General features: G+C 35.7%; 1 protein-coding gene across 1 annotated transcript in view; it reads right to left on the reverse strand.

Moving 5' to 3' along the window:
* The window catches only part of PPFIBP2 (PPFIA binding protein 2), a 106,244-nt gene that overhangs the window by 82,684 nt on the left and 5,809 nt on the right, over window positions 1-17,751 (reverse strand). The window contains exon 2 of the mRNA XM_074841643.1: window positions 4,492-4,589. Coding sequence (XP_074697744.1) covers window positions 4,492-4,558 — 67 coding nt within the window. The 5' untranslated portion in view covers window positions 4,559-4,589. The remainder of the gene's footprint in view (window positions 1-4,491; window positions 4,590-17,751) is intronic.

Below are 17,751 nucleotides of genomic sequence, written 5' to 3' on the forward strand. Positions count from 1 at the left end.
CTATTATTTAAATAGGAACTCTGTGAAAACCTTATTCCACAAAACCTAAAATTCATCCAGAGGGGTTCAAAGGAGAGTGTTAGTATTTTTTGTCCACTCCTGCATTTTTTAATCCAAGTTCTAATCACTTAATAATCTAACACATCCAGGAACATAGCGTAGCTCTGGAACTTGAACTCTATTGTTTTCATAGTAAAATTATGATGGGGCAGAACAGTAAAAGAAAAAAAGGAGGAAAAAACCCCCACAAAACCCCCTGCAAACAGGTCCTCCTTCAAATTCTGGCAAATAGATCCCATGAGGAAAATATATTAAACTTGATTTAAAATCTTGTTCATCTCTTAAGTATAATTTCCTCTAAAGGCCCCTTTTTCAGCGAGGGTGTGGGAAGTGGTTGGGTTTGTAGCACACAGACAAAGCAATGAACTGAACATAATCGTTCTGCCACCTCAAGAGAAGGGAATTTAAACATCCATACTTGGACAACTTGACAAATTTTTAAATTCTTTGTATTTTTTAATCTTTCAGTACTAATACTGAAATATCAGTACACACCCATGTGATAACACATTTAACGTTCTCATTATTTTTCAGGAAGTAGTAATTGCAGGAGCTCTGGTTAAAAGGAAAATCAATAATTACATTTACTAGTTGGTGAATTTGAAGAGACTCTGGAGCTGCAGCAGACTAATATTGTGACAGGAGTTTTTAGATCTTACAATTATGGTCATTATTCACAAAAGGAAATAATGGATTTCCAGAATGTTGACAGAGACAAGCAGTTTGATATAAAAGTAAAATAAAAATTATTTGAATTCAGTAGGATATATTACAAAGAAAAAATAATCAAAATCTCTAGTTCTAGAAAGAAACACATTTTAATAAATGGGTACAGGCTGAATAAAAAGGAAAGCAATGACTTGGTCAAACCTCAGAGGGAAGCAATGCCAAAGTCATGCACCTGAAATAAAGAACGCATAGGCAGATCTGACATATGGGTGCCTTCTTTAGACAAAGCCTCTGTTTGGAGTGCAAGTCATTCTAACTAATGGGTAAGTCATGTTCATTGACAATCACATTAGCCCTTTTTGCTATTTTAGTCAAATAAGGCTAAATAAGGCTAATCATTTAGCATGCCTAATTTATATAGCTATGAGGGTGGGTTATCAGTACAGATGTACTGAAGCATAAAAGACTTGGGAACACTGACCTATCTGTCAAATTTGATCAAGCCCAATGAAATTCAATTTGTTAATCTTGCTTCACAATCCTACCCTCATGCACTCAAACACTAATACATTTTGTATTGCACTAAGATGCACAGTCTACAGTGAGACTTTTTATTTGGATTAATCAGAAGCATGTATGAGCTATGTTAACATTTGGAATAAGGGGCATGACTTTTAAAATTAGAAGACTAAAAGTAGGATTGCAAATCTGTAAATATTTGTAATATGTATTTGTATGCTCAGATCTTACCTTAAAGGACAAGGCCACAATCTAATACTTTAATGATAACTACAGCTAATAAAAAAAATCACGACTGTTTTATCACTCAACAGAGAGAATGCTGGTTTTGCATGTGTATACATACACAACTACTCAAGCTTCAAAAATTAACCAATGCAAGTTACACATCTCCGGACTTCTCACTTCTCTAAAATAGCGATTAATGCTCATTTTGTGCATAAAGCAAAGGTTTCTGAGGCTAAGAGAAGAGCATAGCTCTCCCAGTATGCCCTCAGGCTTCATTCCCAAGGAAACATCTTTTTCATCAGCTACCTAAGTTTTCAACAGTCATGAAGTTTAGCCTTAGTCTTTGATTCCAGTGCTGCCTAGAGATATCCACAGAATCCGGATACAATGAACTGAAACAGCACAAGCTCTCAACAGTTGATTTTTTGCTGTTTCCAATCTATTCTAAGAGCAGCTACATTTGCACAGATGATTTGTCCAATATTTGCACAATATAGTATATATAATTCTGCAATTAGAAGACTCTCAGTCCTGGTTTGTTTCATGACAGTCCTCTAGTCCTCCCTCTGAAGGCATTTCCTACCTTATAATTGTTCTCTCACCTCTCGCCATACAGGACAAGAGAACATTCCTGTTTTCCAGTCTCTGCTCAAATTGCATACAGAAGCTTACTGGATTGAATTAGAGAGACTCAAACTTGAATAATTACTATGTTCCTCAATTTGAGACAAATTGGGATAATAACTGTATCCAAGTATAGGCTCCAGCAGATATATTTGGTCCTTCAATCATACCAGACTATTCAAGAATCAGTTCTGGAATACACAGAACATTAGCTAGAAGAGAACAACCATAACAGACTGAACTCCACCTGTCTTAAAATGTCTTATCTATGTCTAGTAATGGAAAATAATAAATAAGGGAAACAACTTTCCCACCCAACTGAGCTTTTACTTTATGTTATAACTAAAAATAAGTAAAAGAATGAAGCAATATGATTTTTTTATTGGTACAGGTAGATAAAATTCTGAAATCACATGGGAAGTATTCAGTTAACACTGATGAGACTGGACATTCCCATTGTCTGGGAAATATCTTGGTTCTTTTCCCATTAGATATGTTTATATAAGCCTGTTTTCCATATTATACTGAATATCAGTGGACATTAGACTAAAAATGTAAGTAATGTGAAGTCATAAAGTCAACTCTCTTGAAGAGGTTGCAAATTTGCTCAAGACCTATCCATGCACTGTGGAAACAAACTCTACATACCACTAGCATGCCTGAATCTTTTTGTTTTAGAGCTTGGGCACCAACACCACCAAACAGCTGTGAAAAATGAGTGGGGAAAAGGAAAAGAATATTAAAAACAAACAAACAAAAAAATCAAGCCTGGCTTCATCACAGAAGAGAGATATTGAGTTAAAATTTCCAGATGTATGCAGGTGATTTATGAGCACAGTGTCCGTAGCATAAAGGGACATAGGTTTTTATGTTAGTTTAGCTCTTTTATAGCACTAGCCAGGATCATAACCCAGGGTTTGCAATGGCTAAGAAATTATTTCAGTTCCTTAGGTCACGAGTTATGGTTTGGGACTTGCTTTTCTTGTTCTCTCTTTACATATCTCAGGGAAGTCCAACACTTCCCTGACTATCTGTTCATGTGTTTTGTGAGAGGTGAAAAAATAAAATCCCAATTAACTTGCGTTGGTTAAAATCTTGTTTGAATAACGTTTTGCATTCAGAAATAGAAGGGAGAACGAAATACATATCTGAATTTTCTTATTTGCCTGGAACTTGTTTCACTAGTGTGAAAATTTATATGTGGAGTTATATCTATTACATATTCACATTTACACTTCTGTATATCTTAGCACTCTGTTAAAGCTTGCACATTTAGAATAAAGCGAATACTCGTATGTGCATGAGGAAAAAAAAAATCTAGAGATTCTTTAAACTAAAAATCCTGGATAATGACTTCCTGACTAATCATGGCTAGTCTGATGGGAATATCTGAAGCCCCATATTAGCCTCTGGATAGAAAGCTTTACTAGAAGAACAGGAAGAAAAGCAGGAAGCAGCACAACCGCAGCAACAAGAGGCTGATGTCATCTTCTTCATCATTAGGGAAAAAAAATTAAAAAGAAGGCACAGAATGGGTGTCACTATTTAAAATTATAAAGCTTTAGTGAATGCTTTCCCATTGTGCACAAGTGAGATCATGGCCCTACCCAGATACTTCTTTTAGGAGCTCATACTGAACGGTGTGCGAGCACAAACCCCAAGGCTACCAAGTCCTAACCACAGAAGTCAACTTTGCTTCTTGTAGAGAACACTCTGTAATGTTGAGAGAAGATTTTTTAATTGCCTTACCATGAAAGCACCAAAAGACAGCAAATTTTGTCTTGCATCATATGCCTTTCTAGTGGATAGCTGCCTAAAGAGAAAATCATAGCTCCACTGCTGGATATAATGCCAACAAGAGGACACACATTCTAACCGTGAAGGTAATGAATAGCTAAGCTAGTTTAAATATACACATCATAAATAAAATTATGTATACTTTTTTATATATATACACACCTATTTATGTATATCTATATGTGTGCGTGTGTAAAAAACCAGATATATGGTATGCAGCTAACCAGAAGCCTTGGTGAAAACTTGTTTCAAAGAAACACTGAAATAAAAGACTAACACATACAATATAGAAAGTTTTCGCATGAATTAGGATGCGTTTAAGCTACCATATAGCATTAGAGCAAATTAAATCTCTCTTACTTCAATATTCACATGTCTGAGTGAAATTGTGGGTGTTCTCCCTTTATTTTACTTTAAATTTTCTTCACACAACTGCTGAACCACAGAAATCTGCATGTCACAGAGAACTTGACAAATTGAGAATAATAATTAAAAAGGTAAAAAAACCCCAAACTCACGAAAATTGCAGGAGGGAAAAAGACAAACATAGTTAAATCCTGAAATAGTTTGGTGTGAAATAAAGCATTATTATACCTGCAATGATGTCATCCATCTGCTCCAAAGCTGCTTCCAGCATATGACTAGCGTCAGAAGCCATCATCTGTGAATTCTTCAGAATTTTACTCTTTCTACTGAAAAGACAGAAGAAACAATGTCTATTACACTAAACCAGACCTGATAGAAAAATATGTCACTGTTACATTATAAATTAAGCCACACAATCAAGTTCACACTAGCAAAAATACAGCCTAGTAATATGAAAACTAACAAAATTGTATTCTTGATAGATGACTTGGGATTTCTGAAGTTTTCATTCATCATTGATTTTTTTTTTTTTTTTAAGAGATTTTACTAAAAAAAGGAAATGCAGATGGAAACAAGACAAATCAATCTCAAATACTGGAAGCTTGAGATTCCCCTACCCCTCATCCTTAACAATGGTTTCCTAGATTTAAAATTCAGTGCATTTCAACCTTTTGCACTGTAGGGAAAAAGAGCATTCACTAGGTTTTAATGAAGGTATGAACACATGGTGAAAAACATGCTTAACCTATAGGCAGAACTCCATAGGAGCTCTGCTTTTTGACTGCTGCCTTAAGAGTAAAGACAATTCTGAAATAATTTTTACTCCTCCTTTCTATATCCCCATTCAGACTTTCTGCCACTTCTTTCATGACACTGAAAATACAGTTCTTTCTGTTCCAATAACCAAAATGTCCCAAGCATGAAGTTTCTGAAATTACTGCTGCCTCTTTAAAACAGGATTAAAGACATCAATGTTACCATCTGACATTAAGGCTAACAAACAAAATGGTCCAAAATTAGTCTCTATTTGTGAGCTGGTGTTGCTGGACTCTTAGTCAAGTAACAGTCACTATTGTCAACAGATGACATTTCAAAGGAGAAAAGAATTTACACTGTCCTCTTCACTGCCAGTGAGAAAATCCTATCTGAAATAAGGCTCTTTTGCACATCACTTCATCACTGAAGTATGAAACCAATGCCCACACAACAATGAACAGGGATTGTACTTATGCATCATTTTTGCAGTGCTCTAACACACAACTCAAAATAGTGACAAAGCCTTTAAAGGGTCCCAGAATTTTGATTTCTCTTCCATGACGTATGCAATTCAGTCTTTTGACATGAAACCTCCTGATACAGCAAGCTTTTAAATCTGTGATTCAAAACTGTTCAATTTTGACAGCTTTCTGAGCACCACAAAAGACATCTGTCTGACAATGACTAGAGATATCCTTCAAATGATGCAGGTTGTAGATAAATGTATCAGCAATGGTCACATGTTTGTGGGGCCGATTATTCCAGTGCTACTGGAATTATTCCAATCACTAATCTGTATTTACCATGAGATTACCTATGGTAAGAATTCAATTATTTTAAATTTAAATAAATATTACCATAATCTCTAATGGCAACTCCCATAGATGAAAGTATTTTTGCACTGTGTTCATCCAGTGACAGTTCAGATGCTGGCCACCACAACCAATCATGACTGGTAGCTAAAGCACCCATATTTACCTGCTCAGTTGGAGCCTGCCTAAACACTAGAATGTAGAATCAGCAGCCAGAGGATAAAGTCAGCTTTAAAATACAAGTTTACCCATTTTTTGTTTCAGAGGGACTGTCAGGAAAAAAAGAAAAAAGAATCCCTAGAAGTACACTTAAGGCTGAGTCTGAATTACTGCATCATAAGAAATGTTTAATCTCAGTAACAAGCCCAGTGCGACAGAAAATTTTCACTAACAAGTCAAAATTATTTGCTGCTCTTACAAACGAAGAATCCCGAGATGCAGGTTTTTCTCCGTGGTGCTGGTGAAATATACACAAAGAAAGCTAATTTATTAATAACCTCTGTGTTATCAGTAAGGTGTGTGCCCTATGTCCATTCTTGTCAATGTATACAACACCACTGTCTACACTATCAACAGGGCTGGATGCAGGAATAAGAGTCAAACTACTATGTTCTAATTTGAGCTCTGCCATTTATAGCTTGTCATAATGGGTAAGCTATTATTTAACTTCAGATCAAATTGATCTGAAGAGCAATATGAGAATGCCTTATCAGAAAACAGAAGAAAAATCTTTAGTGTCACCCAAGGGAAAGATTAATGTAAATGAATGGTTGGTTTTGGTCTCTCCATTTTTGTCAAAACAATAATTTAAGTATGAACAATGCTAAATGTAACTGAATTTCACCAAAATGCACTTGACCCAACTATTTCATTCAATGGCATTGGCAATAACACAAATCACACTCAGAATAATCTGGAAAGTCATTAAGTCAGATGATATAAACTTAAAATTTCAGAATGCTTACACATGTGAATTTTACAGACACTCCCTCTGACTCTGTTACTTCCCTTTGTTGATTTTGGTAGATTTCCATCTTCTGTTGCCACATTTACCCACCAGTAGGCTTAGTAGATTCACTAAATACTAGAGAGATACCTGATTCTCAACTGCAATGAGCCTCCTTCCTTGCAATATATCTCCTAGTTCAAAGCAACCATAATGTCGGTAATCACCTCAGTGAAAGGAAATCCACCTACAGAGAGCAGCTGCCAAAGAGGCACCTAGGCTACCTTGCTCCTTTGGCAGATGTGGCCACCAGCCACTCCCCCAGAAATCTATGGCCACCAGCTGTGTTGGTAAATCAGGACAGTAGACTGGCTCAAAATTAGAAGGGAGAAAAAGAGTGAAAAATACTAAAAATAGCATAGAGTTTCTATTGCTAGATTGCGCTGCATGCTCACTCTCATTTGTGCTGTAAGCTACTGCTCCGTGTGCTTAAAGCAGCTACAGCAATACACAGTTGTTACTAGCAAGAAATTCAAGACTACCATTTCTTCTAAACATCAAATATACTATTTGACCATCTGTAGTGAAAAAGGTACAGAAAATACTGATACATTATATTACAAACTTGACATTTTACTTATAGAAAAACCTTCAGTCAAGACCTTGGCACAAACCAAAAAGTTTTTGCTGAAAAATACTACCACAACTAAGTCTTCTACCTCCTCCCAGCCTCCACACTCTGCCTGTTTTCTCACCTGTATCCACAGTGCATTTGCTGCTTAACTGCATTAAGCTAGAGTAAACCTGCTGATCAAACAATTTATTAATAAGAGCAATGTTCTTTGCTCCAGAGAGATAATGTAATATTACTTGCTTGACATCTTTTTCTAGACAGACCTGTTGCTTGTGCTTCAGGCAAGTCTTACTTTCCCAGACACTCCCTTCTTACAGTTCAACTGTTCTGAGCAATATTATGGAAATAGCTTGTTAGATCTCATATGCTTTCTGATCTAGTTCTACAGAAATATCTGCAATTGTGGATTTTTAAAAATTGTTATTAAATAACAAGACACCTCTATCAATCCCAAGGCATGGTGAGTGCCTCAGACAGGAGCCATCTGTTTGCTGGTATTTTAATTCCTTTTACAGTTTTCATTCCTGAATGACATCAACAGATGCAGAACACCATGACTTATCTACCTATATAAAAAAATACACATATTTTGAAAAAGAAGTTGTTTCAGCTTTGGTAAGGACTGAACAAAAACTATCTCTAACATTATAGTACAAGCTTTAATATTAGCAAATTCTAACCTTCAGGATTTATTAGATTAATTTATATACTAGCAAAATACAAGAATCAATCTACTCACCTTTTCAGGTCCCTAAGAAGAAAAGAATTTACTTTTTTGCCTGATCAGTAAAAATTGTTCACTATTAATAGCTAAACTTTTACTGCTAAGCAGATGTAAGTCTAAATTATTATCTGGCCTTCTAAGTCACATGCTCATACCAATTCAGAGCCCAGCCCACAGATAAAGATATTGCAACCCTGTTTGTTATAATTATCTAAGTAATAAGATCTTCCAGGAAGCACAGACAGAGTGAACTGGTCTGAACGCCCTAAATCTATTTTGCTCAGCTAGCTTTACCCTATAAATCCCAATCTGAGATTTGCATTTCAAATAAAATTAAAAATCTCTGTTAGAACTATAGTGCTTAGAGCCAATATCCCTTGCAAATTTCTTAACCTACTTTCTGTATGTAAAACTATAGCTTACTGTGTCCAAAAAGAATCTAATATTTAACAGATGTATTCACTATGAGCAAGATGTTCTTCAGAATTATGAAAAACCTTAATTAAATTTGAATCTTTCATGGCTGCCTTGGACCAGCAGCTGTCCGGGGATTAAGAATGTGAACGTTTAGGCAACTCGTAAGTCAGATGTTTTTTCCAAGGTTGCTTCTAATAATGTGGTTGCCAACTTCATCAGTTATGGAGAGGGGTGTGGTTTTTGACAAAAACTCTTGAAATCCAGATCTCCCCTTTCTATCAATATTTTGGGTGGCCTACAAATTCCTCTTACATTTAGAAGACACAGCTAATTAACTACCACCACCTTTTTTTCCTGGGATGAATAAATACACGTTTGTGAACTGTTTAAAGATTCAAATTCAAGTATCGCATTGCTTTGTACTTAATGGTATAATGAAATATCAAGTGGCTTCAGAAGTCCTCCACGTTTTTTTCATCTGCAAGGCGACTCCTGAGCTGGAATGAACAAATGTCACAATTTCCACCCCCGCCATTTCCCACCTTGCTTCTCCCCCAGCCACATGCTGTATTGTATCCAGTCACCCCACAGGAACACAAATGCCGATTCATCTCTCCAACCTGGCTCAGTAGTTCTCATGACACCATCAAAAAGTTGTAAATACATATTTGGATCCTGGCCTTTTAGAACCTGGCATACCTCTCTAATTAAGTTACTCCTTAGTCCTAAATAACCATCCACAGCTGCTAGGAACAGAAGAATTTCTGATGATCACTAGAATGACGGCCTAAGGAACACTACTTACACAGCACCCTCCAGGACTATCCAGCCAGAAATCCTATTCATCTGATTACAGCTTGAATTTAATTTATTTGTTAATACAGACACTAGCTCTATTTCCCCTTCACATGCTTCATTGGAATAGGCAGAAGGGTAAATAGAACCATCCTTCACTGATTAGCCTTTATGTAGTAAATAAAAACCAAGACTATAGAGTCTTGTTTAAGAATAACTAGAATGGGAATTTAAAAGATATATTTATTTTCAGATAGAAAGTATAAAGGGTCCACACTAAGGAAGCTCTAGAGAGAAATATAGATTGGACAAAGTTGAACGAAGACCTGATACTGAACTATTTCAGGTAGATGGCAGAACAACTGGTAAGGTCTCTAGTCAACATATTGCTGGGAGTCCTTATATGAAAGAACATCCTTAGGTGAAGCACAGTACCAGTACAGTACCTCCATGATGAAAATGAGCTAAGCTCATTAACTAAATAAGCTAAACTAACTTATGGAGGCAGCTGGGTATTACCCTGGCCTGTAAAATCACCACGTTTGTGCGCTGCTGATAAAAGTTAGAGTGACGAGCAGCAAGAACTATGCTGCTTTTAAACATATTATACTAAATAATTTGATTTAAAATATGAAGGGAACTGAATGTAGTTAAATTTAATGCATTATGAAGTAGCAAAGTCAAAGCCAAACATCTGTTTTCAAAAATAAACCCATTAAGTTTGCTAATATGAGACTGAATTTCAATTTTGGGGGAAGGGAAGGGGAAGAAAAAAGGAAGCAGCCTTAAAAATATGCTAAATGATCTGACTGATACTTCATGATGCTTTAAGAACACAAATCACCTCATAGTAACTCCTCCACAGGACTCATGGATATTAAGTTACAGTTGCTATTGGTACCATAACCAAATTTCCTGACTCATGTTTGTACAAAGTCTCATCCTTACATATAAAAGCTGATGCTGACAGAATGGCATGTGCAAAGTGAGGTTTCTTCAGCTTCTCTCTATAGCAGTTCTATCAACTGTAGAAAGCCCTTCATTCCTTCAGTGTTTTTTAAAATATGTTCATAAAAGCTTAAAATTAAATTATGAAGTGTGTTTTTAAATTCTTATCAGATTTTTCTGTTATACACAGTATAAAGGGAAATGTTATAGCTTCCAACTTTGCAAATCTTAAAACCAAAATTGCATTTATTACTTATTATTGTATTAAGTGAAAAAAAAAATTATTTTAGTTCAGTTTTCATGTAGCTAGTTCCAATTTCTACCTAGTTAAAATTTTAAAAAGCCACAGTGAATAAATGCTTTGGATTTAAACTTCAACTGAGTAAAGCATTACCTGGTAAAATACATGAGAGGAAAGTTTCTGAACCAAGATGTGAACATTTCTGGTCTTAAATGTAAAGATGAATGGCATACAAAAGTCAGATTTGGTACTACAGTTCACATTTAGTTATAAAAGTATGACAATACAGAAGAGTTAGACCCCCAAAATTCTGACATTTAAACTACTTTTTTTTTCTTTCCCTTCTAGTCTCAGGTAGTCACTGGCTTCAAGGTCACAGCTTCAAATTTTCTTCTATGAAAGTCACTATTTCAACTAGGTCTTCTAAATTACTTAAATACAGGTTCAATGCCTGGGAAACTGCATCCCCCCCCCCCCCCCCCCAAAAAAAAAAAAAACCCCACACAAAAAACCCAACAAAGCCACACAAGAGTTGAAAAATTTAAGCTGAGAAATGATACAATGATCAATCCTGTGAAAGTAAATTTATGCTCTAGTAAATTGAAAGGTGAGAAATGGTAATAAAAGTTAACACAGAACTCATGCGAGAGTAAAATAGAGGACAAGACCTTGACAAAAATTGAGAGAGATTAGGTATATATGATTAACAAAGGTATTCAAAGCTGTCCTCTATAAACATCCTAGAAATCAGACAAACTATACTGCTGGAAAAAACACATTTTAAAACTCACTAGGATTAATATTTCTTATGGTTCATAAATAGTTCTCAGGCTTTTTCAGATATCTCTGAAACAAAGGCTTCTCAGCCTGCCCATGACAACCTACTGGATACGGCCAGTCCCTTATGGAAGATCCTAGTGTTCAAGTTCTGTTTGCCTTTCTGCATTTCAGTAAGTTTTGGAAATGGAAATCATTCTTCTTGCCCATTAAGCTGTTACAGAACCAACTCAGCAGGGCATGCACTACTAATAATTTACTTTATTAATCTATTAAGTACATGTGTATAAATCCCACTAGGGATGCAGAAGTGTGTATGAGCCCTGTGAAGCAGATTTTGCATTAATTTATGCAGGTGCCACATGTTTCATTGAAGGAGGCCAGTGCTCACATAGGGCCAGAAGATCTGATGTCTCAAAGAAATGTAAGGAGGTCCAATTTTCAAATCTGCTCAGTGTCCATTTTCTTCAGTACCTCGATGCACACAGAGGATTGTTGTAAAAATCAGCTGCTTTGCCAACAAAGAACAAACACTCCTCAGCCAACCAGCTTAGTTTTTAGAATCCATGCAGTCCTTGGTCCTAGAGGCCTTGAATTCTATTTATTGTTGCCTGTAGTGTAATGAAGACAGGTATCCATCAAATCATATGACTCAGAGGCAGAAAACAGCTGTGTATTTTTGGAACTCTTACAACACCATAAGAACAGTCATGCTCATTCAGAATAAAAGTCTGTCTGGCCCAGTGCTCTGTCTCTAATGATGTTCAGTGCAACACAGGTGCATGGTGACCAGTCTCCTGCTCTATCTTTCCCAGTAATCAGCAAGCATGAGACTTTTTCAAACACAGACTGAATAGGAACCATCATGTTTCATAGATGTTGAAGGGCCCTCTGTGGATTTATCTGATTCCTTTTCAAATCCATTTAGTATAATTTTTCAGTGAATGCTCTGACATTACAGGAAAACAACCACAAACGGTGGTTAATCACTGCTCACTCTTTCATGCCGCTATCTTACAGTCTCTTTGCAGTTCTATTCCTTTCTCCCCTGCAATGTCCCTGTTTAACTGAAGAGCCATTATTCTGCAAGTCTCTCCTCGGAATAAACCCAATCCATACTTTTCAACATACTTGCTGCTTCTCTATATACTTTTTCTTGTTTTATTGTACTGCTGTGAGATGAGATGACCAAGGCTACATGTAGCATTCAAGTTGCTGGGCATTTCTGACCTCTAGAAAAACGCCACAAAAGAAATACGTGATGACACAGGTGAATACGTGAATACAGAGTAAAAACAATGAATCTGTAAAGAACTAACTCACTTGGGGGGATTAGAAGAGTGGAGAGCACTAAGTGTTCCTTAAAATGGACAGACATGAAAGTAGGTGAGGATTGGTAGAGGAACTGACACAGTGGACACTGAGATACCCGAGATGTTCTTCTGCAACAGAACCTCAGAACTAAGAGGAGGGTTAACAAGCTAGAAAACTGATTTCCTGCAATCAAGAGAGACAATTTTCATCCACAAGATTTCTAAGGTAAAAAGCTGAAGTCTGGGTTAGACTACACAGAGAAACACTCAAACATAGACAAAACTAAGAGATATATTTCTTATGATTATTTCTCATTATGAAGTGATCTACTCTTGGGTTACTCGGGTTATAAAGTTCTGTCCTGAATTTGCCTCAACTTTATTAATGTAATATGAAGACTTTTGTGACAGAAGGCTTAAAAACAAATACTAAAAAGACAGCTTTTTTGACTTTGTAAAATTTAATTTCATATTAGTATTTTTCCCTCTTTGAAACATTTTGTGCAGCAATTTATAAATAACTGGAAACATCACTAGGCTGGTTTAATATGACCCACCCTGCATCTGTGAACACAAACATGCTGAATTCACACTAACAGGAACTGACAGTATCAAGTACTTCTGTATAAATTTAAGCTTCAGTAGCTGTTTTGAGGAAAGTGTCTGTGGGAAACAAAGAAAGGAAAAATACTTCTGCTAGAAGCAGCAAATTCAACATAAGTGAATCTGCTTGGATTAAAAGCATTAAACTAGGAACAACAAATGGATCACTATGAAAAGGATCATATTCCACATTAGTCATCACACCAATAAAAATATAAAGTTTAACAGCTGTGTCAGTTTAATGCCTACGCTTATAAACAAAACATTCATATATTGATTGCTTCCTGAAGATTAATGAATATATCTTTGGAAAAAGCTGTCTTCAAGTTTTTCTCTTTCACTGCCTAAAGAATAGGTATAACCAAAAGGGAAAAATTCTCCATAGCAAGTTAAATCCTGATCTAAAATGACACATATTGTTGATTTTGCTCCTCCGTTATTCAGAATATGGGAAATCTTACTCCTTGCAGAACTGGCCAACAAGTAAGGAAGCAGCCGTAACAAATACTGTGCCACAGCTGATTTCTAAATCAGAGAATGATATATTCTCCTATCATATTTACTTTCCATACTTAATGGATTAACATATTTTTCTATAATTTTCTAAATATCAGAACAAGCATTATACAGAGAAGCAATGTTGCAAGACAGTAACTTGACATCCAAAAGCAACATTTAATATTTTTAAGATTTGCATAGGTGAGAGAAACTTGTAATATCTCCCAGCTGAAGAAACATTATTACAGGTGGCAAGAAAAATGTGACATCCTTTATTGTTTTTCCAGTGGATCCTAGAAGAAAAACAAATACCAAGATGTCTAGAGATAGATTAAGCACCCACTGAAACCAGAAGCTGACTTTAGAGGGAACACAAAGCAGCCCATAATGAATGTGTGACTAGATATATAGGTCTCCTCAACGACCTATTCTATGGAGGATCTGTATTTGCTCACAGAAAAACATGTTTAGCTAGCAAAAATCACCAGACTGAAAACTCACTCAAGTGCTCAGCTTTTCTATTTCACATTTATCTATGCACATTGTTACTGTTCCTGCTCTATCACCACAGCTGAAACAAGTAAGTTTCAGGTAATTGTATATCCAGTTTTGAGTATTTGGTGCAGACCTCTTACAGGATTACAAAAGAGTTCTGAAGTGCCCAGCATGGTGCTTCCATAAAGTAGATACATCCGATGGCAGCGGATACAAAAGAGATCCCAGAAATCTACTGTTACACGTAGCACCTTTTATCATCAACTATGCTAGGCATTCTCAAGTTCTTACCAACCACAAAGCTCATCATGCCATGTCTGCCAATGATTTCAAGGCATTTATTCTCAGTTCTATATAAATGTAAAATGAACAAGTTTCTGTGTCAAATCACGTTATCAAGGGTAAGTCAAATCAATTTAAATTCCTCCTTAGATAATATATAGAAAATATAATGATATGTAGGACTAAGAGGTAAGAAAACGCACAGCCACAGTTCCATGCATCAGAATGCCTATTTGAATTTGCAAAACTTAAAAAGTATATGCTATTTCCGGAAAGAGGCTAACTGCTCAGTAAAACTGGTTCCATGTATGAGCCTCCAAAGGTTCAGTCTTTTTGGCTTACAGGTTTGCTAGGACACTTATTTCAGAAAGCTTTTGGAAGTTTCGCAAATTAAAAAATGCCTTTCTCAACACAAACAACGCAAGAACTGGACCTAGAAACAGAACCATTCATAAACTCAGTATTCTTCTGGTTTTTATATACATATTTACATCTGAAGTTCAGGATGCTGTCAGCATAACTCATCAATGGGTATGTATAAAGTATTACTTTTGTTCTCTTTTAATAGTGAATTCCCATTACTTTTAAGGCATGAAGAAAATAGAAGTTAAACCATTATAATGAACATACATAAGATTTCCCTGGATTTTTTTCCAGATAAGTATTTTAATTAACTACTTGAATGAGAACAATGACCCAAAAGTATTTGCCAAAAACTAAAACTGTAGTCTAAAATTTGTGCTAATATGTGTTACTTCCAGTCCAAAGAAAAACTTTCATATGATTGAAATAAATAGAAAAATTGCAGTTGTTACTGCAAATGCTAGAGTGTAACAGTACCTGAAGCAATACATTGTTATAAAGTTAAGTCAAATTTTACTGGCTCTGAGATAAATAGACTAGACACCTTGGTACTGACACAGAAGACAAATGAAACTGAATTCTTGTATTATTTTAAAGGGCCTGAGTGTCATTATAGCAGGCCAGAAGTCCTAAAGCGCACTGTTACAGTCCCAAACAGCAACGATTTCTCTATGAAAAATACCTCAGAAGCTTCTTACATATGGGACCAAGTGACAGTGCATAATAATCAAAATAAAAAAAACAAAACAGAAAAAAGATTGAACTACTCAAATGACCACCCATTGGATGAAATTAATTTTTTCTTCTATTTCCAAAGAGCAAAGGAAATCTGAGTTCTTTAACAGCTTCTTCAGTTTATTTCATGTTCCAGAAAATGGATCAAAGTCTGCTCCCATATCAGTGATGATGACATCTTTATACTTTCATACTAAACTTGTAAGTAAAATTTGATTTGCTATTATATATAAAGAGAGATTTAGTCCCCTGTGTTTCAGTGGTCTTCAAAAACTCCAAGTGGAAATATTCAAGACAGTTTTATTAATTCTGAAAAAAACACACATCCAGTCTTTTCCTACTTGAAAAGAAAAATATGGTCATGTTAACAAACACCGAAATACTGCTCTGCCATGAGGAAATTGTCTCTTCTCTGCTCCATGACAGAAACAGTACTGTTTACTTTGTTAGTTAAGAAAAGCAAATAAAATACATTCACTGTAAAATGATATTTACAGGCATACTGCCTGGCAAACTAGGCAAGCTGCTTCACATGGCAGTTTTATCAGTCTCTTGGAATCCTTTTGGAACCTCTCCTCCTAAATACCCAAATCTGGGTTTCCAAAGGAAGTGAGCAGCTGCTAGTCCCTTTCCTGGCAATTAGTTCCTGGATAATCAGAACCTTTGATTAGAGAAGAAACTATAAATGACTGCTGAATCCAAACTAAACTCATTCTAGAGCATGAATTCCCTTTGTACCAAAAAATTTACTCTGAACACAAAATCCTTCCCCCATGCTAAAAAAAACTGGTCTTCTGCAGCCTGTCCTTTTGCAAGTATTTTATTTGAAACGAGAACCAGTTGGGCTTCACAATCTATGAACAAAACTGAAGATGCTACCAAAATTCCTAATTAAAATGGAGAATACAATCAAAGCAAAACAGATTTGGACCATGATTCTTGCAATGGTTTACTAATCCTTAGCTTAATCTACAACTATTATGAAACATTGCATGCACTGGACAAAGTATAGGTGAGTAACTATTGTGGAATATTAAGTATTTTTCACAACACTACAATATGTTCTGCAAAGCAGGCCAGAACAGATCTTTTTCCTGCACAGAAGCTTGTTGTAACAACTCTCCTTTCTTATAGTAACAAAAGATTCTAATATGATTTTCCTTTTGTACATATGAAGTTTGCCAAATCAGACCATAAACTGTCTTTTCAGTTTCAGGTAAAATTACTACTTTGGATACATTCAGCTTCCTACACTGAAGAACATTTTAATTCAAGAAATATTTAAATAATCATTTATAATGTTTATGGCTGAGATTTTCAGGTTTAATATAATCTGTACTAACACTAAAATACTTTGTATATATACTTTTCATTACAGGAGAGTACTTTCAATAAAAGAAGGAAACTTGTTTTGATTTTTTTAGATACAATGAACACATTCTTTAAGAGAATTACATATCCTACTTTCGTTGACATTTTACAACTAGTCTATGTTTCTGGTCCACATAAGTAGCTCTGAATTTTAAGATTTGTTCTTCTTCCCTTCTTGAAATAATTATTAAAGTATGTATTACAAAAGAGCTTACAACAAATGCTTTACTTCTCTATATATATATGCTTACATAGCACTTGCATAAATGTGCCTTAAATTCAGCTAGAGGAGGTTTATTTGCTTCTTTGGGGGGGTGGTGTGTTTTTGTTTGGGTTTTTTTTCTTTTTTTTAGTAGTAAGTACATTTAACACACAGGTAACAAGGGTGGTAGCTGGGGTCCATGTCTGAGTATCTGGGTTGAAGCTGTAACCACACTTCCTACAGTCTCACAGTTTCTGGTGTTGTTAATGCATGTCCTGAATACATCTCAAGATTCAGTGACTTGTTTTGCCATTTTTTTCTCCTGGCCTGCTGGGTGACCATAAATCAGGCAGTGAAACTGTTCAGGGAGTGATGGTAAGGCCACTGAAGAAGACCCACGCTTGTGTGATTTCTCAGCTGTACCCTCACTGCAAAGTATATAGAGAGGTTACAATCATAAACAAACCAAGGCACAACTTCATACCTTAGGTTGGACATAAAAACTTGAAAAAAGAGGTTTTCCACATGAAAGAAAGGAATAGAATTAATACTAAATTTCAGGTAAGAGCTTATATT

Source organism: Strix aluco, chromosome 16 (assembly GCF_031877795.1).
Source record: "Strix aluco isolate bStrAlu1 chromosome 16, bStrAlu1.hap1, whole genome shotgun sequence".
In the NCBI taxonomy this organism is placed as follows: domain Eukaryota; kingdom Metazoa; phylum Chordata; class Aves; order Strigiformes; family Strigidae; genus Strix; species Strix aluco.